At 39.8% G+C, this 18,747-nt stretch overlaps 1 protein-coding gene across 3 annotated transcripts; it reads left to right on the top strand.

Annotated features, from left to right (window-relative positions):
• The first annotated feature begins 930 nt into the window (after positions 1–930).
• On the top strand, positions 931–17,766 carry LOC135635748 (protein ALP1-like). Of its 3 annotated transcripts, XM_065147048.1 has the most exons (6): positions 931–2,398; positions 5,205–5,385; positions 13,822–14,002; positions 14,375–14,419; positions 15,539–15,650; positions 17,629–17,766. In XM_065147048.1, exons 1-2 carry the CDS (start codon positions 1,214–1,216, stop codon positions 5,316–5,318), a joined length of 1,299 nt encoding a protein of 432 aa, XP_065003120.1. In that variant the 5' UTR covers positions 931–1,213; the 3' UTR covers positions 5,319–5,385; positions 13,822–14,002; positions 14,375–14,419; positions 15,539–15,650; positions 17,629–17,766. The 3 variants fall into 3 exon arrangements, with proteins under 3 accessions (XP_065003120.1, XP_065003126.1, XP_065003131.1); XM_065147054.1 differs by lacking the exons at positions 13,822–14,002; positions 14,375–14,419; positions 15,539–15,650; positions 17,629–17,766 and adding an exon at positions 4,880–5,049 and having other exon boundaries at positions 5,205–5,341; XM_065147059.1 differs by lacking the exons at positions 13,822–14,002; positions 14,375–14,419; positions 15,539–15,650; positions 17,629–17,766 and adding an exon at positions 4,880–4,983 and having other exon boundaries at positions 5,205–5,320.
• Positions 17,767–18,747: the final 981 nt, after the last annotated feature.

The raw sequence follows: 18,747 nt of genomic DNA, 5'->3' as shown, positions 1-18,747 counted from the left end.
TGCAGGCACAATCAAAAGTGATCTAGCGGATAAATGCGTTCCTCCGATTACAGTATGGACCAGTCATTTTAAGAACTACATTAGCTCAGTTACAATGCCAACACACACATGGCTTAGCTCAAGAAAAATAAAATTACAAGATTCTAGAGAGCCCTAGAAAGATATCGTCGTGTAATATAGAGTACAGCCCCTGTAAGCCCAAAAAAAAAAAAAAAAAAAACAACATCCATTAAATGTGAAGTCCACGGAACTCACCTTTCTATCCATCGGATCCCGCCTCTGGATCTTCTCCCGCCGATCACATGATCAGGGACTGGGAGGTAGCGAGACGATTATCGTGTAGAATGAGATATCAGGGAAAAGTTCAGAGAGAGATCTGATGTGTCCGGCCGTAAGCGAAGGAGGGAAGGACGGACTTTCTTTCACATACAGCATTTTGATATGTGGAACAGCAGAATACAGCAGCAGCGTTGAAAAGCTTTCCTGAAAAGCTAATTGGAATTAATTGTATAAAATTCACCCAATACGAAAACTAGCTCTCACCGTCATCATCCATTAACCAACTCCCCTCGCCCCCAAAAAAATAATAAAAATAAACACTAAAAAAAGTAGGTCAACGGTGATTGCCACCACTGTTGACGTCTCCTCCTATAAATTAAATTCACAAACTTTCAGGAGGATCACTTAGGTCAAGTTTCTACCTTCAAATAAGGCAACCTTTTTTGCCCTTTTGCCCCCAACAAGAGACGACCACCTTCCGTGTGATATCGATCCTCTGTTCGATCCACCAATCAACGCCGATCCGGAACACTCCCAAATCCAAGTCACACGCGCCGGCGCGCTCCATGCCGTTAACCCTCTCCACCCGCGAATGCATCGTACCCGGGCACAAGAGACACTTCCACCCACACCTAACCACCTCGGCCAACCTTATCCTTCTCCGCTCTCCCAGCGCGTGAACCGCGTTCCACAGGGATCCTTCATGGTCTGTCTTCCTTGGAAAGCTGCCCCCAATCCCCGTACTGCGTTCACACGCCGCAACTCCCTCCCTCACATATAAATCCCACGGTTCTTGTTCCTACCCACCGTTCATCCTCGGTCTTCGCCTCCGGCCTCGATTGCTTCCTCTTTTCCCATCGGGACCTTCCATTGTCTCCTTTCTTCTACCGGCCCCGGTCATCTATCGATTGACCGATACAACTACTTTCCGTATATGAACAGTTGCCCGGCCGCCGACACCATCCAGCCCGTCCTCGACGACTTCTCGTTCTACATCTCCTTCTTCCAGGACTCTTCCGCCACCGCATCCCCTTCGCCCCCGCCGTCGTCCTCCGACATGCCCAAGGGCCGCCGGAGACGCGATACCGGCGCAGCCACCGCTGGAAACGAGAGGAGGAGGAAACGGAGGAAGATCGCCAATCTGCTGACCTCCATTGCGTCGATCGACGTGCAGCATGAGTCCCAGCGGCGCGAGTCTGACGACGACTGGGAGCTCTCACTCGAGGAGAACCACCACCAAAAGGCCGAGGCTGTACTCGACCATTACTGCCGCCTCGAGGAAAGCCTCACCGCCCTCGAAAACGACGCTGGCACCCTTCGCTCCAAACGCATCCGCCTCACCGCCTCTGCTTCGGCGGCCTCCGCTTCAGCCGAGGGCGAGGGCGAGGCCGACGCCGCCAGAGGCATAGGCGGCCACCAGCAACGGAGACTCTGGGTGAAGGATCGGTCGCAAGCGTGGTGGGACCGATGCAACCATCCCGACTTCCCCGAGGCCGAGTTCCGGCTGGCGTTCCGGATGGGCCGTGCCACGTTTGACATGATCTGCGAGAAGCTCGGGTCGGCAGTGGCGAAGGAGGACACGACGCTCCGCGCCGCTATCCCCGTCCGGCAGCGGGTGGCTGTGTGCATCTGGCGGTTGGCCACCGGCGAACCTCTCCGCCTCGTCTCGAAACGGTTCGGGCTCGGCATTTCCACCTGCCACAAGCTTGTCCTCGAGGTCTGCAACGCGATCAAGACTCTACTCATGCCAAGGTTCCTCCAATGGCCCGACGACGACGACGCTACCCAAGCAAAATCCCGCTTCGAGGCACCATCCGGGATCCCCAATGTCATCGGATCCATGTACACCACTCATATCCCCATCATCGCGCCCAAGGTCAGTGTCGCCTCCTACTTCAACCGCCGGCACACGGAGCGCAATCAGAAAACTTCTTATTCCATCACCGTCCAGGGGGTGGTCGACCCTGACGGGGTGTTCACGGACGTTTGCATTGGGTGGCCCGGTTCGATGCATGACGACCAGGTGCTTGAGGAATCGGCTCTTTACAGGAGGGCAGCTACCGGGATACTCAAGAACACTTGGATTGTCGGGAGCTCGGGTTATCCTCTGATGGACCAGGTGCCGCCGACACTATCTTCTTCCTTCTTCCTCCTTCACCTCCACCGATTTATCTTCTTCCTTCTTCCTCCTATTCCACCGCTTCCCCTTCTTCCTTCTTCCTCCTCTTCCTTTGCTACCTCTTCTTCTTCCTTCCTCCTCTTGTTCTTCCTCTACCCCTTTGTCTTCTCCCTCTTTTTCTTCCTTCCCAAAAGAACGATGCATACCAGTGTATTATCACACAATATATCGGTACATATTGGTTCGACTAGATCATCGAAATGGGTCCGGTACCCAAAACGGCAATCATAGTTAATTTGTATGGTCATCTTCAACAAGTTCAAGTCAATGGGAATATTTTATATGATTTTGACTTATAATATAAGTAGGAAGATTGTTGAAGAATTAATATTTGGTTAGCCATCTCACTACTGTTTGTTTTTAACTATTTTCATGTTTTGGAAAAAAAATTCCACAATTAGTTTTTCTCATTTAATTGTTTGTTTACGTTTATACCAGAATTCATCAACTGATGTCGACCAAAACAGGAAACAATCTTGTTTAAAAGCAAACTGATTCTGATTTTAAAAAAAAAACTCCAAATTGGACTTTATTTGGTTTAACAAGTTCAAGTCAACACATATTTATATATTTAATCGCTTTAATTTGTTTTAACTTCTTGTTATGAATACTAAGTTCTTTTATAGAATGGGAGCTCAACATCTTTATTTCAAGTAGGGTTCATCGTACCACTCGAAATGGTACGGTGCGGGTGGTACATATTGGCCCAACAAGTGACTGTGACATGTACTGTTCTATACTAAGCGATTATATATTGGAGACCCTATATTGCTCGATATGGGGTATGTACCAGGCGAAATAGTTGAAATCCAACCGTTATCGACTTGTATTGATCGGTAATAGTTGAATTTTGATCGATGGTTCAAACAGTCAAATCGACTATTTGGACCAATTCAAAGGGTTTCTAAACCCTTTCCTCCATTCTCTTTTAACCCCTTTCACTCTCTCAAACTCTTAACTCTCCTAAACTCTAATTGACCATTTGAACTAATTCAAAGTGTTTTAAATTCCTTTCCTCCCTCCTTTTTGAACTTCTTTCACTTCCTCAAACTCTTTAGCTCTCTAAAATTCATTCTCACTTACATCTCTCTCTTATTCTCATATTTTTACTCTCTTAAATTCAATAAAGTCAATATATATGTGCTAGTAGGAAATAGTAGAACATTCTTCCCTTTATCAGCTACAACGCATCAAATGAAATCGTCACATAGCTTCAAGTGATAAAAGGATATTTGTTAGGAGTTTAAACATGACATTGGATCATTATTTATTGTATTTATCTTGCTTTATTTTTTTCTTGATCTAGGTAACACTATTAGCATGGTCAAGGTTTATCCCTTTAATACTTTGTGTTCATTTTTTTTATTTTTTATTATATATGCTTTTTTATTATGATAATTATATATGTTTTTTTTATTTTGCGAATTATGGATGCTGAACATTTGGTATGCATATCTTTCCTCGTTATGATAAACATAAAGTAGCTTTGGTACATTATCATATGCTTAAGATATATATGATAATGTATTTATTAGTGTTAAAACTATAAAGAGTATATTTAGTGAGTTTCCTATTAGTATAGGATTACATCAAGGATTCGTATTAACTCTCCATCTTTTTACACTGATAATGAATGAACTTACTAGTTACTTACATAATAGACCTCCCTGATGTATTTTATTTGCTGATAAGAAGAGATTGGTGAAGATATTATTAATAGAGTAAAAACGGGATGATTAAAATAGCAAGAGGTGTCAGGAGTCTTCTGTGGTCATCAGATACCTTTAATATTAAAAAAATAATTTATAAAATAGTTGTGAGACTAACAATACTTTATGAATCTGAGTGTTGGGCAATTAAGAAAAAAAATAAAAAAATTGTATTGTCGAGATGAGAATGTTGAAATTGATGTATGGAGTTACTAGGAAAGATAGGAAAAGAAATATTTTTATTCATGAACAACTAAATATCGCTTTGATAGAGGATAAGATAAGAGAAAATCAATTAAGATGATATGGGTATATGTTGAGGAGACATCCAGATGCGATAGTCAGAAGAGATTAAATAATTAATTAATAGTACGAGAAGAGGTAGAGGAAGACCTAAAAGGACTTTAATAGAAATTATAAATATGTATTTGAACTTAACTAAACATATGGTTTTTTATATATCTCAATAGTAGCAAAAGATGTATGTAGCCGATCCTAAATAATTGAGACTTATGGCTTTGTTGTTGTTGTTGTAATCAAGTACATATTCATCGAAGGTGAATGTGTTGTTGTTGTGGAAGCAATCTTTAGCTTATCTTATGTATAAAATGGCTCTGGTGCAATCCTATAGTTATTGTGGTGCACTTACTAGAACATCTGATATTGTCTTGGTTTATTTAGAGAACCTCATTAAAGTATTCGTCGCTTTCAGGTTCTTCTTTTTTGGTCATGTTACTGCACAGAGAGATCCAAAGGTTTATTTGAATTTTATCCTCAACCTCTATGATTACTTTCACAACCAACACTATAAATCTGGTGAGCTTGATGAACCTGGGAACTTAATCTTGCCTCTAGTTATTAATACTTCAGGATGGGTTAAAGGTGTGTTTTCATACTGTCCACTACATATTTCTTGTTTCCATCTTGCCTAACACTAACTTGGAAAGAAGTTTTGTGGGATCTTGTTGGTTAATCAGTTCATCTTTTTGAATTTGGAAAATATGGAATTTATGTTGAATTTCATTTCTCTGTCCCAGGTATTGGATATGATTTGTTGGTGGACATGCTGCGGTATATGTCTCCAACTCATGTTGTTCAGATGCGTGTCTCCGTTGAGAGTAAGAATCTTCCAACTGGGTTTTTCTGGCTAGAAGAAAATGAGAAGACTTCAGTTAATCTGATTGAAATTCCTACAGTATATGAACCCTCTACTCGATTGTATGTTAATTGTTACTTGTCTGTCACATAAATTGACATCTTGGTCACTTTTGTTTTGTAAGATCTGAATAGGGAGACTATGTTTCACGGTGACTTTTAAAGTAAAAAAATTTTGCAATATGAGCATATAGCTGTTAACAATAGAACAGCATCCTCTGCCAGTTATATTTTCATTTCATAGGCTTCTTAAACATTTTTTGTCTTTATACAATGAACTATTGCTACAAACAAATGCACTGTGTTGAGATATTATTGAATCTAGTTTGAATTTGGGTCATTTTGAGTTTTGCATATGTTTCTTGCTGATACATTCTGTGGTTTTTTTTTTCTCCAAAAAAACAGACCTAATTAAGGACGAACAAAATGAGTACAAGGTTCCCCTGTAGCATCAGAGCTGATTAAATTACAGAGATTGAAAGGAAAATCGAAATTCCACATACAAGTGGATTGAGAGGTTCTGGTGTGGTTGTCTATCCAGTTGGCAGCCAAGTTAGCTTCTCTACACACATGCTGTACTCTCACAGCATCAAAAAATTGGAGCAGAAACTGAATAGTTTTGATACTAGATCTTTAATTGTTTGATTAGGTAGATGGTTTCCTTTTTTTAAGACGGTAAAGTTTTATGTAAATTTTGTAACAAGAGAGGTCAATTTGGTGATTGGTGCTGGTGCATAAGGGGTCTTTGTTGAAATAATGGGTCACTGAATTATTTCTCTGTGAGGTTCTAAAAGAAATAATAATATCTTTCACTGCTTCCTCTTTTTCAATTCTGTATTTTAAATCTAATATCTTTATTGAATTCTTGATCATCTATCTTCAATTTCTTTTTAAACCATAGTTTTGTGGTGGATCTTTGTCTGTTATTTGTGCTATAAGCAATTGGTAGCTACTCTGAAAGGCCTCTGCTATCGAAAAATGTGTTTTCCACTATTTAGAGCCAAGTTTCTTTCGTGCCTCATTATTAGGAGCAAATCCTTCATCCCTTGCTGATTGTGTAGATCATAATGGTATATATGTTTACAAGAGAATTAAGGGTGCATCTTTGGTAAATTATGGTATTTTTGTTTTACATGTTTGAATTTAAAATCTGTAGGAGAAAGGAGTAACTGGATATATTCTGTGAGGTGCAAAACTTAAACTAAAGTAAGATATGGGAGTCAAGTATACCCCACACTCCTGTGGCTTACATTGAAAAACTTATTAATTGGTTTCTTCAATCAAAACCAAGTCATGAGTTATCCCCCTATTTATTTACAAGTTTGATAATCATGTATTTTATAGCAATAGTCAATGAACAGCGTAAGAAGGTTTGGGAGACAGCACATAATGGGGTAACTCTGCTTTTTTAAAAAGAATTAAAGAAAAAGGACAAAATATGATAGAACCACTGCTTGTTCTATTAGAGTGCTCAATGCATGTAATGAAATGTGTTAAGAATTACAACGAAACTAAAATGAACAGCATTTAATGACATTCTCTGTTCATTTTAAGTTGATGAATATATTTGGTTTTACAGTCCTTCGTGTGAATTTTTGCTTGTTCTTTTGGCATTTAGTTGATTGACAGTTTTGTTTATAAACACTAGTGAGATTGCCAAATTATGAGTGATGCCTCTAGGTTGAAAACATAAAATTATTATGATATCCTCCTAAATTTAGATTCTGTTCAGATTCTTCAGAAAACCCCTATTGTAAAGTATCATTGCTGGTAATTTAACCCAGGTTTAATTGTGATAAATGCTAAACTGACATGACAAATTACATTGATATCTTTTTCTTACCAAATTGTCATGGACTTAGTTAGAATTGCTTAAATCATGAGGTACCATTGCGGCAAAGTCACAGACTTAGCTGGAGTTGCCTAAGTCGTGAAACACCTATACGCCAACTCATCGGACTTAATTGGGATTGTCGAAATCATGAGGTGCCCTCGTGACATATGTCTCCGCAAAGGGTCAGCCTAGTTGTAACCTTGTATAGGTCCCGAAGGATCTGTGAAACAAAAAGTTGATTAGATTGAAAATGAGCGACGGACAAGTCTCGACGTCTCGTGAAGAGGGAAGTTTTACAAGTAATTTAGCGAGCATCTTGAGTGCAAGAGAGGAAGGAGAAAACAAGGAATTTAAAAGGTAGAACGAACAGTTGCAAGTCCACAAACAACCGCTCACAGGGTGTCAGGCGCGAAGGCAGTTCCTGTCAAGTTAACGTGCGAACTTATGAAGATTGTTCAACGCTCGACATTATCTCGAAGCCCCATCCTCCCTGGTGCCACCCGGGGGGTTCCAGGGTGTTGAGATGGTTGACGTTTCACGTGAGGCTACGGTCTACAGAAAATAGGTCATGGCATATGAAAACAGAGTTATTTTAGGGCAGTTTGGCCTGGCGCGGCGAGCGATCGCACACCCGCAACAACATACTGTAGCGTTGCGAACTGTCAATGCTTATATTTTTCAAGCAAAAATACATAATACCAAGGCAAAACATACTTTTATGTCTCTGTACAACCATGCAAACATGACGAACTATCATGAACAGTTGTCGCGCACCCGCAACAGCTTCGTTCAATGACTGCATGCGAAACGTTAGCCATCTCAGCACCCTGGAACCCCCCGGGTGGCATAGGGCTGGATGGGGCTTCGGTATATTGTCGGACGTTGAATAATCTCCACAAGTTCGCTCATTAACTTGACGGGAACTTGCCTTCGCGCTCGACACCTGGCGAGCAATTGTTTGTGGACTTGTAACTGTTCGTTCTACCTTCTAAAGTCATTGTTTTCTTCTTTTTCTCTTGCACTCAAGGTATTCGTTGAATTGCTTATAAAGCTTCCCTTTTCGCGAGATGTCGGGACTTGTTCATCGCTCGTTTTCAATCTAATCAATTTTTTGTTTTACAGGTCCTTTGGGACCTGTACGAAGTTGCAACTAGGTTGACTTTTTGTGGACGCATATGTCGCAAGGGCGTCTCATGACTTAGGTAATCCTAGCTAAGTCCGAGGAGTTGGTGCAATGACACTTCACGACTTAGGCAACTTCAGCTAAGTTTGTGATTTTGTCGCAAGGGTGTCTTACGACTTAGGCAATTCCAGCTAGGTCCATGATATTGTGGTATCAGAGCAGGTAAGCAATTCAAGCAAGCAACAAAGAAACTTCGCAATCTCGCCATGGCAAAGCATTGTGGTGAATCGAGCAAGACGGGGCAAGCCGGAACATTGCCCCAAGCAGCCGCAGGTGAGCTACAAGTGCAAACTCGCTCTCATGTTGTTGGAGCTACTTTGGAGGATCGTGGTATGGAACTTGATGACCGAGAAATTGGCTACTCTCCACGAGCGGAGGAGGCGCAATCTAGAGTGCCAACCGGGAAAAAAAGCCATATGGAGAGACTCACAACGGTGGAAACTCATCTAGATGTTCTTGAAGCGAGCTTGGAGGAACTTTACCAAGGGCAACGAAGGTTTCTTGGGGTAGAGAGCTCGCAAGAAGCTAAATCCCGAATCGACAAGGTTGAGGCCATAATCGATCGATTGACGGATGATATTGATAAGGTTGAGGCCAACAGAGGCGATGACCCCTGTGTGGTTCTCGTCTCTCGGAGTGGAACTAAGGACCCTCAACAAATATCGACATTACAATTGAAGAAAGGGGTACGAATAGGCGAATTAACATTCGTGGCTGCTGTGAAGCTAGAGCTCCTCGACAGGAAGGTCATTCATGAACCTGTTGTGGTGGCGAACGTTCTGAAGGAGTTCACAGATGTTATGCCACTCGTGTTGCCAAAAACTTTGCCACCATGTAGAGGGGTGGATCTGTTAGAACCCTTGCAGATTCTAAACTTGGGGTTGATCTCTTTAGGGGATCGGCCTCCTTGGAACTCTATAGGGGTTCCTCCCTCCAAGTTGCTGCTCAAAGGCTGCAGAAAAGATTCATCTATTGCTTATCAAAAGAGGGGAAATACATGGCTATTTATAGGGCTTCTAAACCCTAACTCCTAATAGGACTCCTACTTCTAACCAACTCCTAATAGGACTCTTACTCAAGACTCCTATTCCTTTATAACTCCTAATTCTTCTCTAAGAAACAACCTCCTAACCCTAGCCGGTCTCTTCACCTCTTTAATAGGGGTCGGCTTAGGTAGGTTTTACATGAATGTCCCTCTCAATTAGGACTCTCCTAGCTAGAGTCCTAACAGGATCATCATATCGAGTTAAAGCCGGGAGTGAAGCCTCCAACGAGACCATCCTACCGTTTGTCCCTCCCAAAGTTGGCAGAGCTCAGAAAGCAATTAGATGAACAACTAAGTGGTGGTCTCATTCGCAGTTTTAAAGCACTATTCGGAGCTTCAGTTCTCTTTCAAAAGAAACAAGATGAAAGCTTTCGACTATGCGTTGACTATCGAGCCCTCAACAAGGTGACGGTGAAGAATAAGTATCTCATCTCGCTCATTGCGGACTTGTTCGACCAACTGGGCAAAGCAAAGTACTTCTCCAAACTCGATCTTTGGTTGGGGTACTGGCAGGTGCACATTGTTGAAGGTGACGAAGCGAAGACTACTTGCGTAACTAGGTACGAAGTATTTTAGTTCTTGGTGATGCCTTCCGGCTTAACCAATGCTTCGGTCACGTTTTGCACTCTTATGAACCAACTATTGAAGGAGTATCTGGATAAGTTTGTGGTCGTCTACTTGGACGATATCGTCGTCTACAGCCAAACGCTCGAGGAGCATGTCGAGCACCTTCGGATAATTTTCAAGGTTCTCAAGGAGAACATTTTGTTCGTGAAAAGGGAGAAGTGCAATTTTGCTTAAACGAAGATCTTATTCTTGGGGCATCGAATTAGTGACGATTCCATTCGAATGGACATATTAAAGGTGCAAGCTGTTGCGGAATGGTGAACTCCAAAAAAGGTGCTAGAATTGAGATCCTTCTTTGGTTTTGTCAACTACTATCGACGCTTTATAGTTGGGTATTCGAAGTGTGCAACTCCTTTGATGGAGTTGCTGATGAAGGAGTAGCCTTGGAGATGGTTTGATAAATGTGAAGTTGCATTCCAAGATCTAAAGGTTGTTGTGTTGGAAGAATCGATGCTCAAATTTTTGAACTATGGGGAGCATTTCGAAGTCCATACAGATGCTTCAGATTTCACTATTGGGGGAATACTCATGCAAAAGGGTCACCCGGTGGCCTACGAGAGCTGCAAGCTCAATAAGACTGAGCGGCGGTATCCAATGCACAAGAAGGAGATGACAACGGTGGTCCATTATCTACGAGTTTGGCAGCACTACCTTCTTAGATTACGATTTGTGCTTCGCTTTTACTTCCAAACTCAAAAGAAACTCTCCCCGAAGCAAGCACGATGGCAAGACTTTCTGGTCGAATTTGATATAACAATGAAGTACAAGCCCGGACGAGCAAATGTCGTGGTCGATGCGTTGAGCCGGAAAGTGGAGCAGGTGAATGCCATGTAGTTGGAAGGCGGAGGCCAAGCAAGTTAGCTATACTTCAACTTTCTTTCAAAATCAGGGATGCACTATACAGTGATCCCCAAGTAGTAACCCTGATGTAACTAATCAAAGAAGGCAAGACACGATGATTTTGGATCCAGGAGGGACTTGTCTACACCAAAAGAAATAGGGTTTATATTCCTCGAGTGGATAATTTAAGGCGCGAACTTTTGAGTGTGTCACGATTCCCTTTGGGCAGGACATCCGGGCATTCTTCGAACATTGGCTCTCGTGGAGAGGGTCTTCTACTGATCAAAGATGGGGACTAATATGGAGGAATATGTTCGAATGTGCCTTACTTGCCAACAAGATAAGGTGGAGCAGCGGAAGCCAGTGAGACTTTTGGAGTCGTTGCTCGTACCAGAAAGGTTGTGGGAGAGCATTTCTTTAGACTTCATATCAAGCTTGTCATCAATAGGGGGACTCGGATTGATACTTGTGGTGGTCGATCGATTTTCAAAGTATGCAACTTTCATTGCTGCACCTCTACACTGTTCAGCAGAGGAGGTGGCTAAGCTGATGATGAAGAATGTGGTGAAGTATTAGGAAGTCCCGTACAATATCATCAGTGATCGAGACACTTGGTTCCTGGGATAATTTTGGACCGAAATTGTTGGGTTCTAAGTTATACTTCTCCACAAGCCTCCATTTTCAGACAGATGGCCAAACTGAAATGATAAACTCGCTCCTTGAGCAATATCTTTGGCATTACGTGAGTGCCAACCAACTTGATTAGGTGAAGTAGTTAGACATAGCTCAATTCTCCTATAACTTACAGCAGAGCTCTGCGTTCAACAAAATCTCGTTCGAGATCATTACAAGACAACAGCCATCGACTCCTCACACCTTCGCTATCGGGTATATTGGGAGTAGTTCGTCAATATATTACTTTGCAAAAGAATGGCATCGAAATGCAGATATTACGCGGGTTTACTTGGGAGAAGACGACCAAAAAGATGAATAAGTGGGTAGACTTTGGAAGGCGACCACAAGAGTTCAAAGTCGGCGATTTGGTGTTGGTGAAACCCCAACCAACATCATTTCAATTCTTTAGGCACAAAATACATAAAGGATTGGTGCGCAAGTTTGAAGGGCCCTTCCCAATTATCAGTAGGGTAGGCAACGTCTCTTATAAGTTGTAGCTATTGGCATGGCTTAAAATTCATAATGTTTTCCATGCTAGCAACTTGAAAACTTATCATTTTGATCCGCAAGATGCTTCCCGAAGTGTTCTAACTCGATTACCCCCCACCAAAGCTTTCTACGAGAAGCGAGTTGAAACAATTTTAGCGGAGCACAAGATAAAGCTACCCAATGGAGCTGAGCAAATCGAGTACCTAGTGAAGTGGCGAAAGCTTTCCCGAACCGAAGTTAGTTAGGAGCCCAAAGATGCCTTACGACGTAAAGAAGCTGTCGTCAACAATTACTAACAAGCGTCAACATGGGTGTCGACAGTTTAAGTGGAGGAGAATGTCACAAACAGTTGTTGTGCACCAGCAACAACTTCGTTCAAAGAACCGTTCGTCGCTTTTGCATGCTTATACAGAGACATGGCAGCATGTTTTGCCTTGGTTTTGTGTTTTTGCTTGGAAAATGTAAGCAACGATAGTTCATAGTGTTGCAGTGCGACTGCTCACCGCGCTAAGATGAATTGCCCTAGAATGGCTCTGTTTTCATGTGTCAGAGCTTGTTTTTTGCACACCACAGTTGCACACGTAATGTCAGCCATCTCAACACCCTGGAACCCCCCGGGTGGCACAGGGCTGGCTGGGGCTTCGATATATTGTCGGGCGTTGAACAATCTTCATAAGTTCGCATGTTAACTTGACGGGAACTTGTCTTTATGCTCGACACCTGGTGAGCAGTTGTTTGTGGACTTGTAATTGTTCATTCTACCTTCTAAAGTCTTTGTTTTCTCCTTCCTCTTTTTTCGCTCTTGCACTCAAGGTGCTCGTTGAATTGCTTGTAAAGCTTCCTTCTTCGCGAGACGTCGGGACTTGTTCGTCACTCGTTTTCAATCTAATCATTTTTTTCTTTTACAGGTCCTTTGGGACTTATACGAGGTTGTAATTAGGTTGATCCTTTGCGGACGCATATGTCGCATGGACGCCTCATGACTTAGTTAATCCTAGCTAAGTCCGAGAAGTTGACGCAATGGTGCTTCACGACTTAGGCAACTTCAGCTAAGTCTGTGACTTTGTCGCAAGGGTGCCTCACGATTTAGGCAATTCTAGCTAAGTTCGTGACAGAACGGTTCGTTGAATGAAGTTGTTGCGGGTGCGCGACGTCCGTTTGTGACAAGACATAGGTTAAAAAATTATAATCCAGTCCTTAAATGTTTACAGTGGTACCCTTCTGAAAATTTGTGTTTCTGTTAATACCATATTAATACATCATTAAGCATAAAGTATGCCCTAAGAGATTTGGGCATGTCCACCATTTATTGATGCTTCGTTGTGGTTGGTGAAACATATTAGTGTAGAAGAGTATTCTGGACATTGACTAGATAATAGGAAATATCTGAACACAATGACCCCTTATTTTTATTGCTAGAGAATTGTTGCATAAATATTCATAGATAATAGAGATAATTTAGATGAAAATAAAAGGAGCGAATCAATGTGCAAGGCCCAGCCAATGCAGTCCCGGCATGAACTAATAAATGCAGTCAAACAGAGAAATTATTCCTATGACTTAAACCTTAGTCAAAAAAGTGAACCCTATCTTTGTGTCAAGATTCGTCCTCAAAAGATTATAAATGGAGTTATCCATATCTTAGTTGCAACTTGCAAGTTACTGTCATGGACAATGTGTATGAGGGCATTGTAATAATTTAATGTTTTGGATTATTATATAGTGGGTCCACTATTATATAGTCAGTGGACTATCACCATTTTTCACTCCATTGTCTTTCATGTTCTCCTGTATTTTGATTTTCAGGGTGCTAATAAAAAACGATGCTTGTATTATCCGAGATCTTCGACTGGTTGCTTATTTTAGACAATGCCTGCCAAGAGAGTTGGACATCTCAACTTACAAGGAGCTTGCTGATTGTTTGGCTTCTATTACTCCTTATGAAGTCCCTCTCTCAAGAATAAAAGTGAAGCATCTCCACCAGCAGGTTAGGAATGACTAAGTGTTCTATAATCTCAATGATCATATTGTAAATATGGTTTTTATTCTTGGAGTTGCTTAAATTTCTTGAAGTCTTGGTTAAGCTTGGCCCACATACAACATGAAACCTAATGGTGTTTTATAATTAACTTATCATGATTCTACAATGAGTAATAGAAGCTTCTTCACTTTGAGTCAATGATTATTCTCGTTGTTTAAATCTTGACAATTAATATCCCAGTTGATGTTTTGTTACTCCCTCATCAGTTTGGCAAAGTAAGTTAATTTGAAGCCCATACAAATACTCTACGTATCTGTGTTTAATTTAGTAAGAGGGTGATCCTTGTTGTCATAGTAAGGTTGCTTCTTTGCACGTTAGGTTATCAGGATTCACGTCATGGATATAGGCTCCCTGCTTTCATAGGTATGATTGTGTACATTAATTTTCCAAACTTCCATGTTGCTTAGTCTTTTGCATTGGGCATTCTAGCTGTTTTTGGCTTAGTGGACAGTTTGTTTTAATAAATATGTCAGTTTCTGTAAACTTATGGCCAGCAATTTGCCTGCATACTACAGGCAAGTCCAGGATGTCCTGTAAAAATAAATGAATTACCTTAAAGAGTTGGCACCATCTGAGTTTGCCATTTGAACTATGTTACTGCTCAAAGCCATGAAAGAGTTACATCCAGGCAAAAGGAAAGTTTGTGACGGGAAACATAGATTAGGTTATAAAGTTAAATACAAAAGGTTCCTCAAGAAACAGGAAACCTAAATTAGATTTCAGGAAATCGACTAACTATCAACATTCTTCACTCAGGCAATTTAATCTTTAAGGCATTCCTGTCTCACTATTTTGTGGAGACCTTTGTTGTTGCTCATGCTGGACATGCATTGTCAAGTGTTAACTAGGTGATACGGAGGATATGTAGGTACTTTTACCAATCCTTGATATCTTGAGAAATGCTCAACATCTTATATCATACTAAGAGTCAAGGTTTTTAAAATTGTATCGTACTGGTGTACTGAGCGGTATGCCTAAGATACATGTTAAATCCTTCGATTCTTCTGAAAATATCTGAAAAATAGAAAAAAAAAAAAAAGTTAGGATAGAGTTTTTAAGTTAGAAATAAATATACATTTGATATAGTTTTAACAAATCGTTGCTTTGTTGAGTTTAGAAGAGTGAAAAATGTGAGAATAAGAAAGAGAATGTGAAAAAAAAAGAGTTTGAGAGAGTTCAAAAGAGTAAGAGAATGAAATGGAGTGAAATAGGGGTGAGGAAAGAGTTTAAAAACCCTTGAGAGAAGGCTCCAACGGTCAAATTGACCATTGAAGCACTATTACAGCTCGTAACCATCAAAATTTCAACCATTACCACTCGGTACAGCCCCTTATCGGGATACTGCTTGGTAGCGGGTGGTATGATACGAATTTGAAAACATTGCTAAGAGTTTAAAACTATGATATTTAGCTCCACACAAATGCATTTCTTTTGTTTTTAGCACTTCATTTATCCTTATTCTCTTTAGTGTTTATATGTTAGGTTCCAAGTAGTGAAGTGAACCACAGCTTGAATGCTACCATTGTTGGTCTGGCAGTTCGTTCATGTGTGCCTCCCTCATCTGAGCATTGCACACCTTGGTGTGTTGGACTTGGTAAGTTCACTTATTTTTTCTACTTATGACCATTTCACACCTAAGTAATACGTTTGTTTCTACAGTTGTCTCAGAAGATGAGTGAACATTATATGCATTGATATGACCAATAACTGGGTTGGCCTTTTAAGAAATTATCTATTCATGAACCAAATACAACTTCAACACTGATTTGTAACTGTTTTATAGTCTACTTTGAAGTCTTATCACACTTAGCATCACAACTATCAAAAGGCACTTGTAGTCATAGAAAGATGATGCTGATGTCTATGCTTCTTTTTCTTTATTTAGTCATATATTGGTTCTTTCATATATGAGTAAAATTGCTCATCCGGGTAGGAAGAATGGCCCCTGCATTAAATTTACTGAATTTGGGTGCTCAATGCAGAAAAATGTCTCATGTAGGTCAGGTGTCTTACTTGGTTTTACCTGCATATGGCTCCTAGATCTATCAAAATACTGAAATTATATATGCATTTAAGCAAATGTATGCATTTGAGATTTTTGCTTGCAGTGCATGTGTATGTGTATAATCTCGTTATTTGTATTCATTTAATATATATTTACTGATTGCTATGCAGATATGCAGGAGCATTGTATATGTATGTAATGTTATGCATCTCTATTTTATGGATAGTTTATATTTGTTAATTGCTATGTGGTATGCCCATTGCCAGGTACTTGTGATTATCTCACTATAAGTATATTATCCATATAAAAACTCCTAAATTGGCTAAAGTTTGTCGCTACTTTTATTTCAAATTTTTAGGTAGCAATAACGTTCAAAAAATGTATTTTCTATTTATCTAACTATTTACCTATCTAACATTTAGTTGAAGGTTTGAAAATTTATAATCACCTAATTTGTAGTCATTTAAGACTGAATGGCATGCATATCATGTTTATACTTGACCATATAGAAGGCTGGGTTTATTTTAGTTCTCGGAATATAATCTCTAGTTATTAATTGAAACTTTGTGAATCCACTAATTTTGTAATTGCATGACTGACCTATGAGCATGTCTGTATAGAATGTAATTATTATTAATTCACTACAATCTTCTAACTATTCTTAAGGTAGCATTATTCTTGATTATGCCTAGCTGCCCATTAACTGTGTAATCCTTTAAATATTTGATAAGCAATAGATGAAGACTGCATTTCAAATTTGCACTGACGTAAGTATTTTTTTATAAAATTATATTTCAAAAGTTTATTAAATATTATGTGATAAATTTACCATTCAAGTAAATAAATGAATGTATGTATGTAATCTTTAAAAAAATCGTATGGCTTAGATATATAATAAATAAATAAATATAATCATATAAATGAATGTAAAATAATTTTTGAAAATAAATAAATAAAATTTCAACTTACAAAAGACATAGTAGCATTCTAACCATATGGAATTTGAAAAAAATTTATCAAACATCGGTTCATATTTAAAATATATATCGAGTCAATACACATTTTAGATGTGTTTCTAAACACACCCTTAGAATTAGAACTATTAAAGGAATTTTGACTTCCATGATTTGGGCATAATGTTTTGGATGAAATAATGGATATCTCATTAGTTTAGAACTCTAGAATCTTTCCATTTTAACAAGATGATATGCTTGACTAAAGGAAAAAAAAAAAAAAAAGGGAAAAATGGGTAAAGACTAGGTTTATCTCATTGAAATCTATGGTATTCATATGCACAGAAAACGTTTTTGTAAGTAATTCTACATTCTAACTATTTCTTACTATTGTTAGTTTTTATTGGTTTTGAAATGTGAATTCTGCAATTTCTGTTTAAATTATACTTTCTTTAAGTTGAATTCAAGAGTTATTACACCTTTCAGGGATAATAAGAGCAATAGATATTTCAAAAGATCGATTATATGTGATTACACCTGTCTCTCCCTGCGAGCTGGAGAATGTTGATATCCTTTTACGAGGCTGCCTTGAAACTCCTGCTTGTCTTTTGCAGGTGAGTACCATTGGTGATGACTTTTTATTATACTAGAACATGTTCTCAAAGAGACTGTATGCTCAGTACCTGAAAATGGCCTCTGTTTTTTCTTTTGCCTGGCATTTATCTTGTATGTGGTCAGTACATCCAATGGACGTCCAGCAAAAAGTTGAGCGGCTGGTAATCAGTACATCCAATGGATAATCTCTTCTGACCAGTTGTCCCAGCAGCTGCGCAAGCATCACCCCATGCCTTGGAATAGAAATCTGCACTCCATATATGACTGCTGAAGAAGAATATTGGTTTATTAAAGCTTATTGCCAAAAAGGAAGAGAAAAAGGCTTATGCTCTTTATCAAAGAAACTCTTCCAACTTATTTTTTATGCAAAGTGGGTACCGCTCAACTCGGATGCGTGAACGTGAATGAACGTGCGATAATTTGACCCTCTGCTATGTCTGTATTGTGGCTGATATAACGAGATGGAGCTTTTTCAAACCTTGTAAACCTGTCACCGTAAGTGCCGAGTAAGATACAAGTACCCTTCCCAGTGTTTTTTACTTTTTTAGGATGATTGTATAAGCATTTTTTGTTGAATCTGCAATCGTAAATTTATGTCAGAATTTATGGAACGTAAATTTCTGATCTCATCTGAATGTGAACAAACCTTGCAAAGAAATCTCTCTAGATGTAGTCTGAAAGAAACAAACTGATCAGGTGGATCAAACACATTCCTGGAAATCAAACATAAAATAGCTCACTTGAAGATCAAGAGAGGGCATCGCTTGTCCTCTAAAACATGCAGGCACAATCAAAAGTGATCTAGCGGATAAATGCGTTCCTCCGATTACAGTATGGACCAGTCATTTTAAGAACTACATTAGCTCAGTTACAATGCCAACACACACATGGCTTAGCTCAAGAAAAATAAAATTACAAGATTCTAGAGAGCCCTAGAAAGATATCGTCGTGTAATATAGAGTACAGCCCCTGTAAGCCCAAAAAAAAAAAAAAAAAAAACAACATCCATTAAATGTGAAGTCCACGGAACTCACCTTTCTATCCATCGGATCCCGCCTCTGGATCTTCTCCCGCCGATCACATGATCAGGGACTGGGAGGTAGCGAGACGATTATCGT

The sequence above is a fragment of the Musa acuminata genome, chromosome BXJ1-3, assembly GCF_036884655.1.
Source record: "Musa acuminata AAA Group cultivar baxijiao chromosome BXJ1-3, Cavendish_Baxijiao_AAA, whole genome shotgun sequence".
In the NCBI taxonomy this organism is placed as follows: Eukaryota; Viridiplantae; Streptophyta; class Magnoliopsida; order Zingiberales; family Musaceae; genus Musa; species Musa acuminata.
Note: the sequence above shows the minus strand (reverse complement) of the source record. Positions and strands in the feature narration are given on the sequence as shown.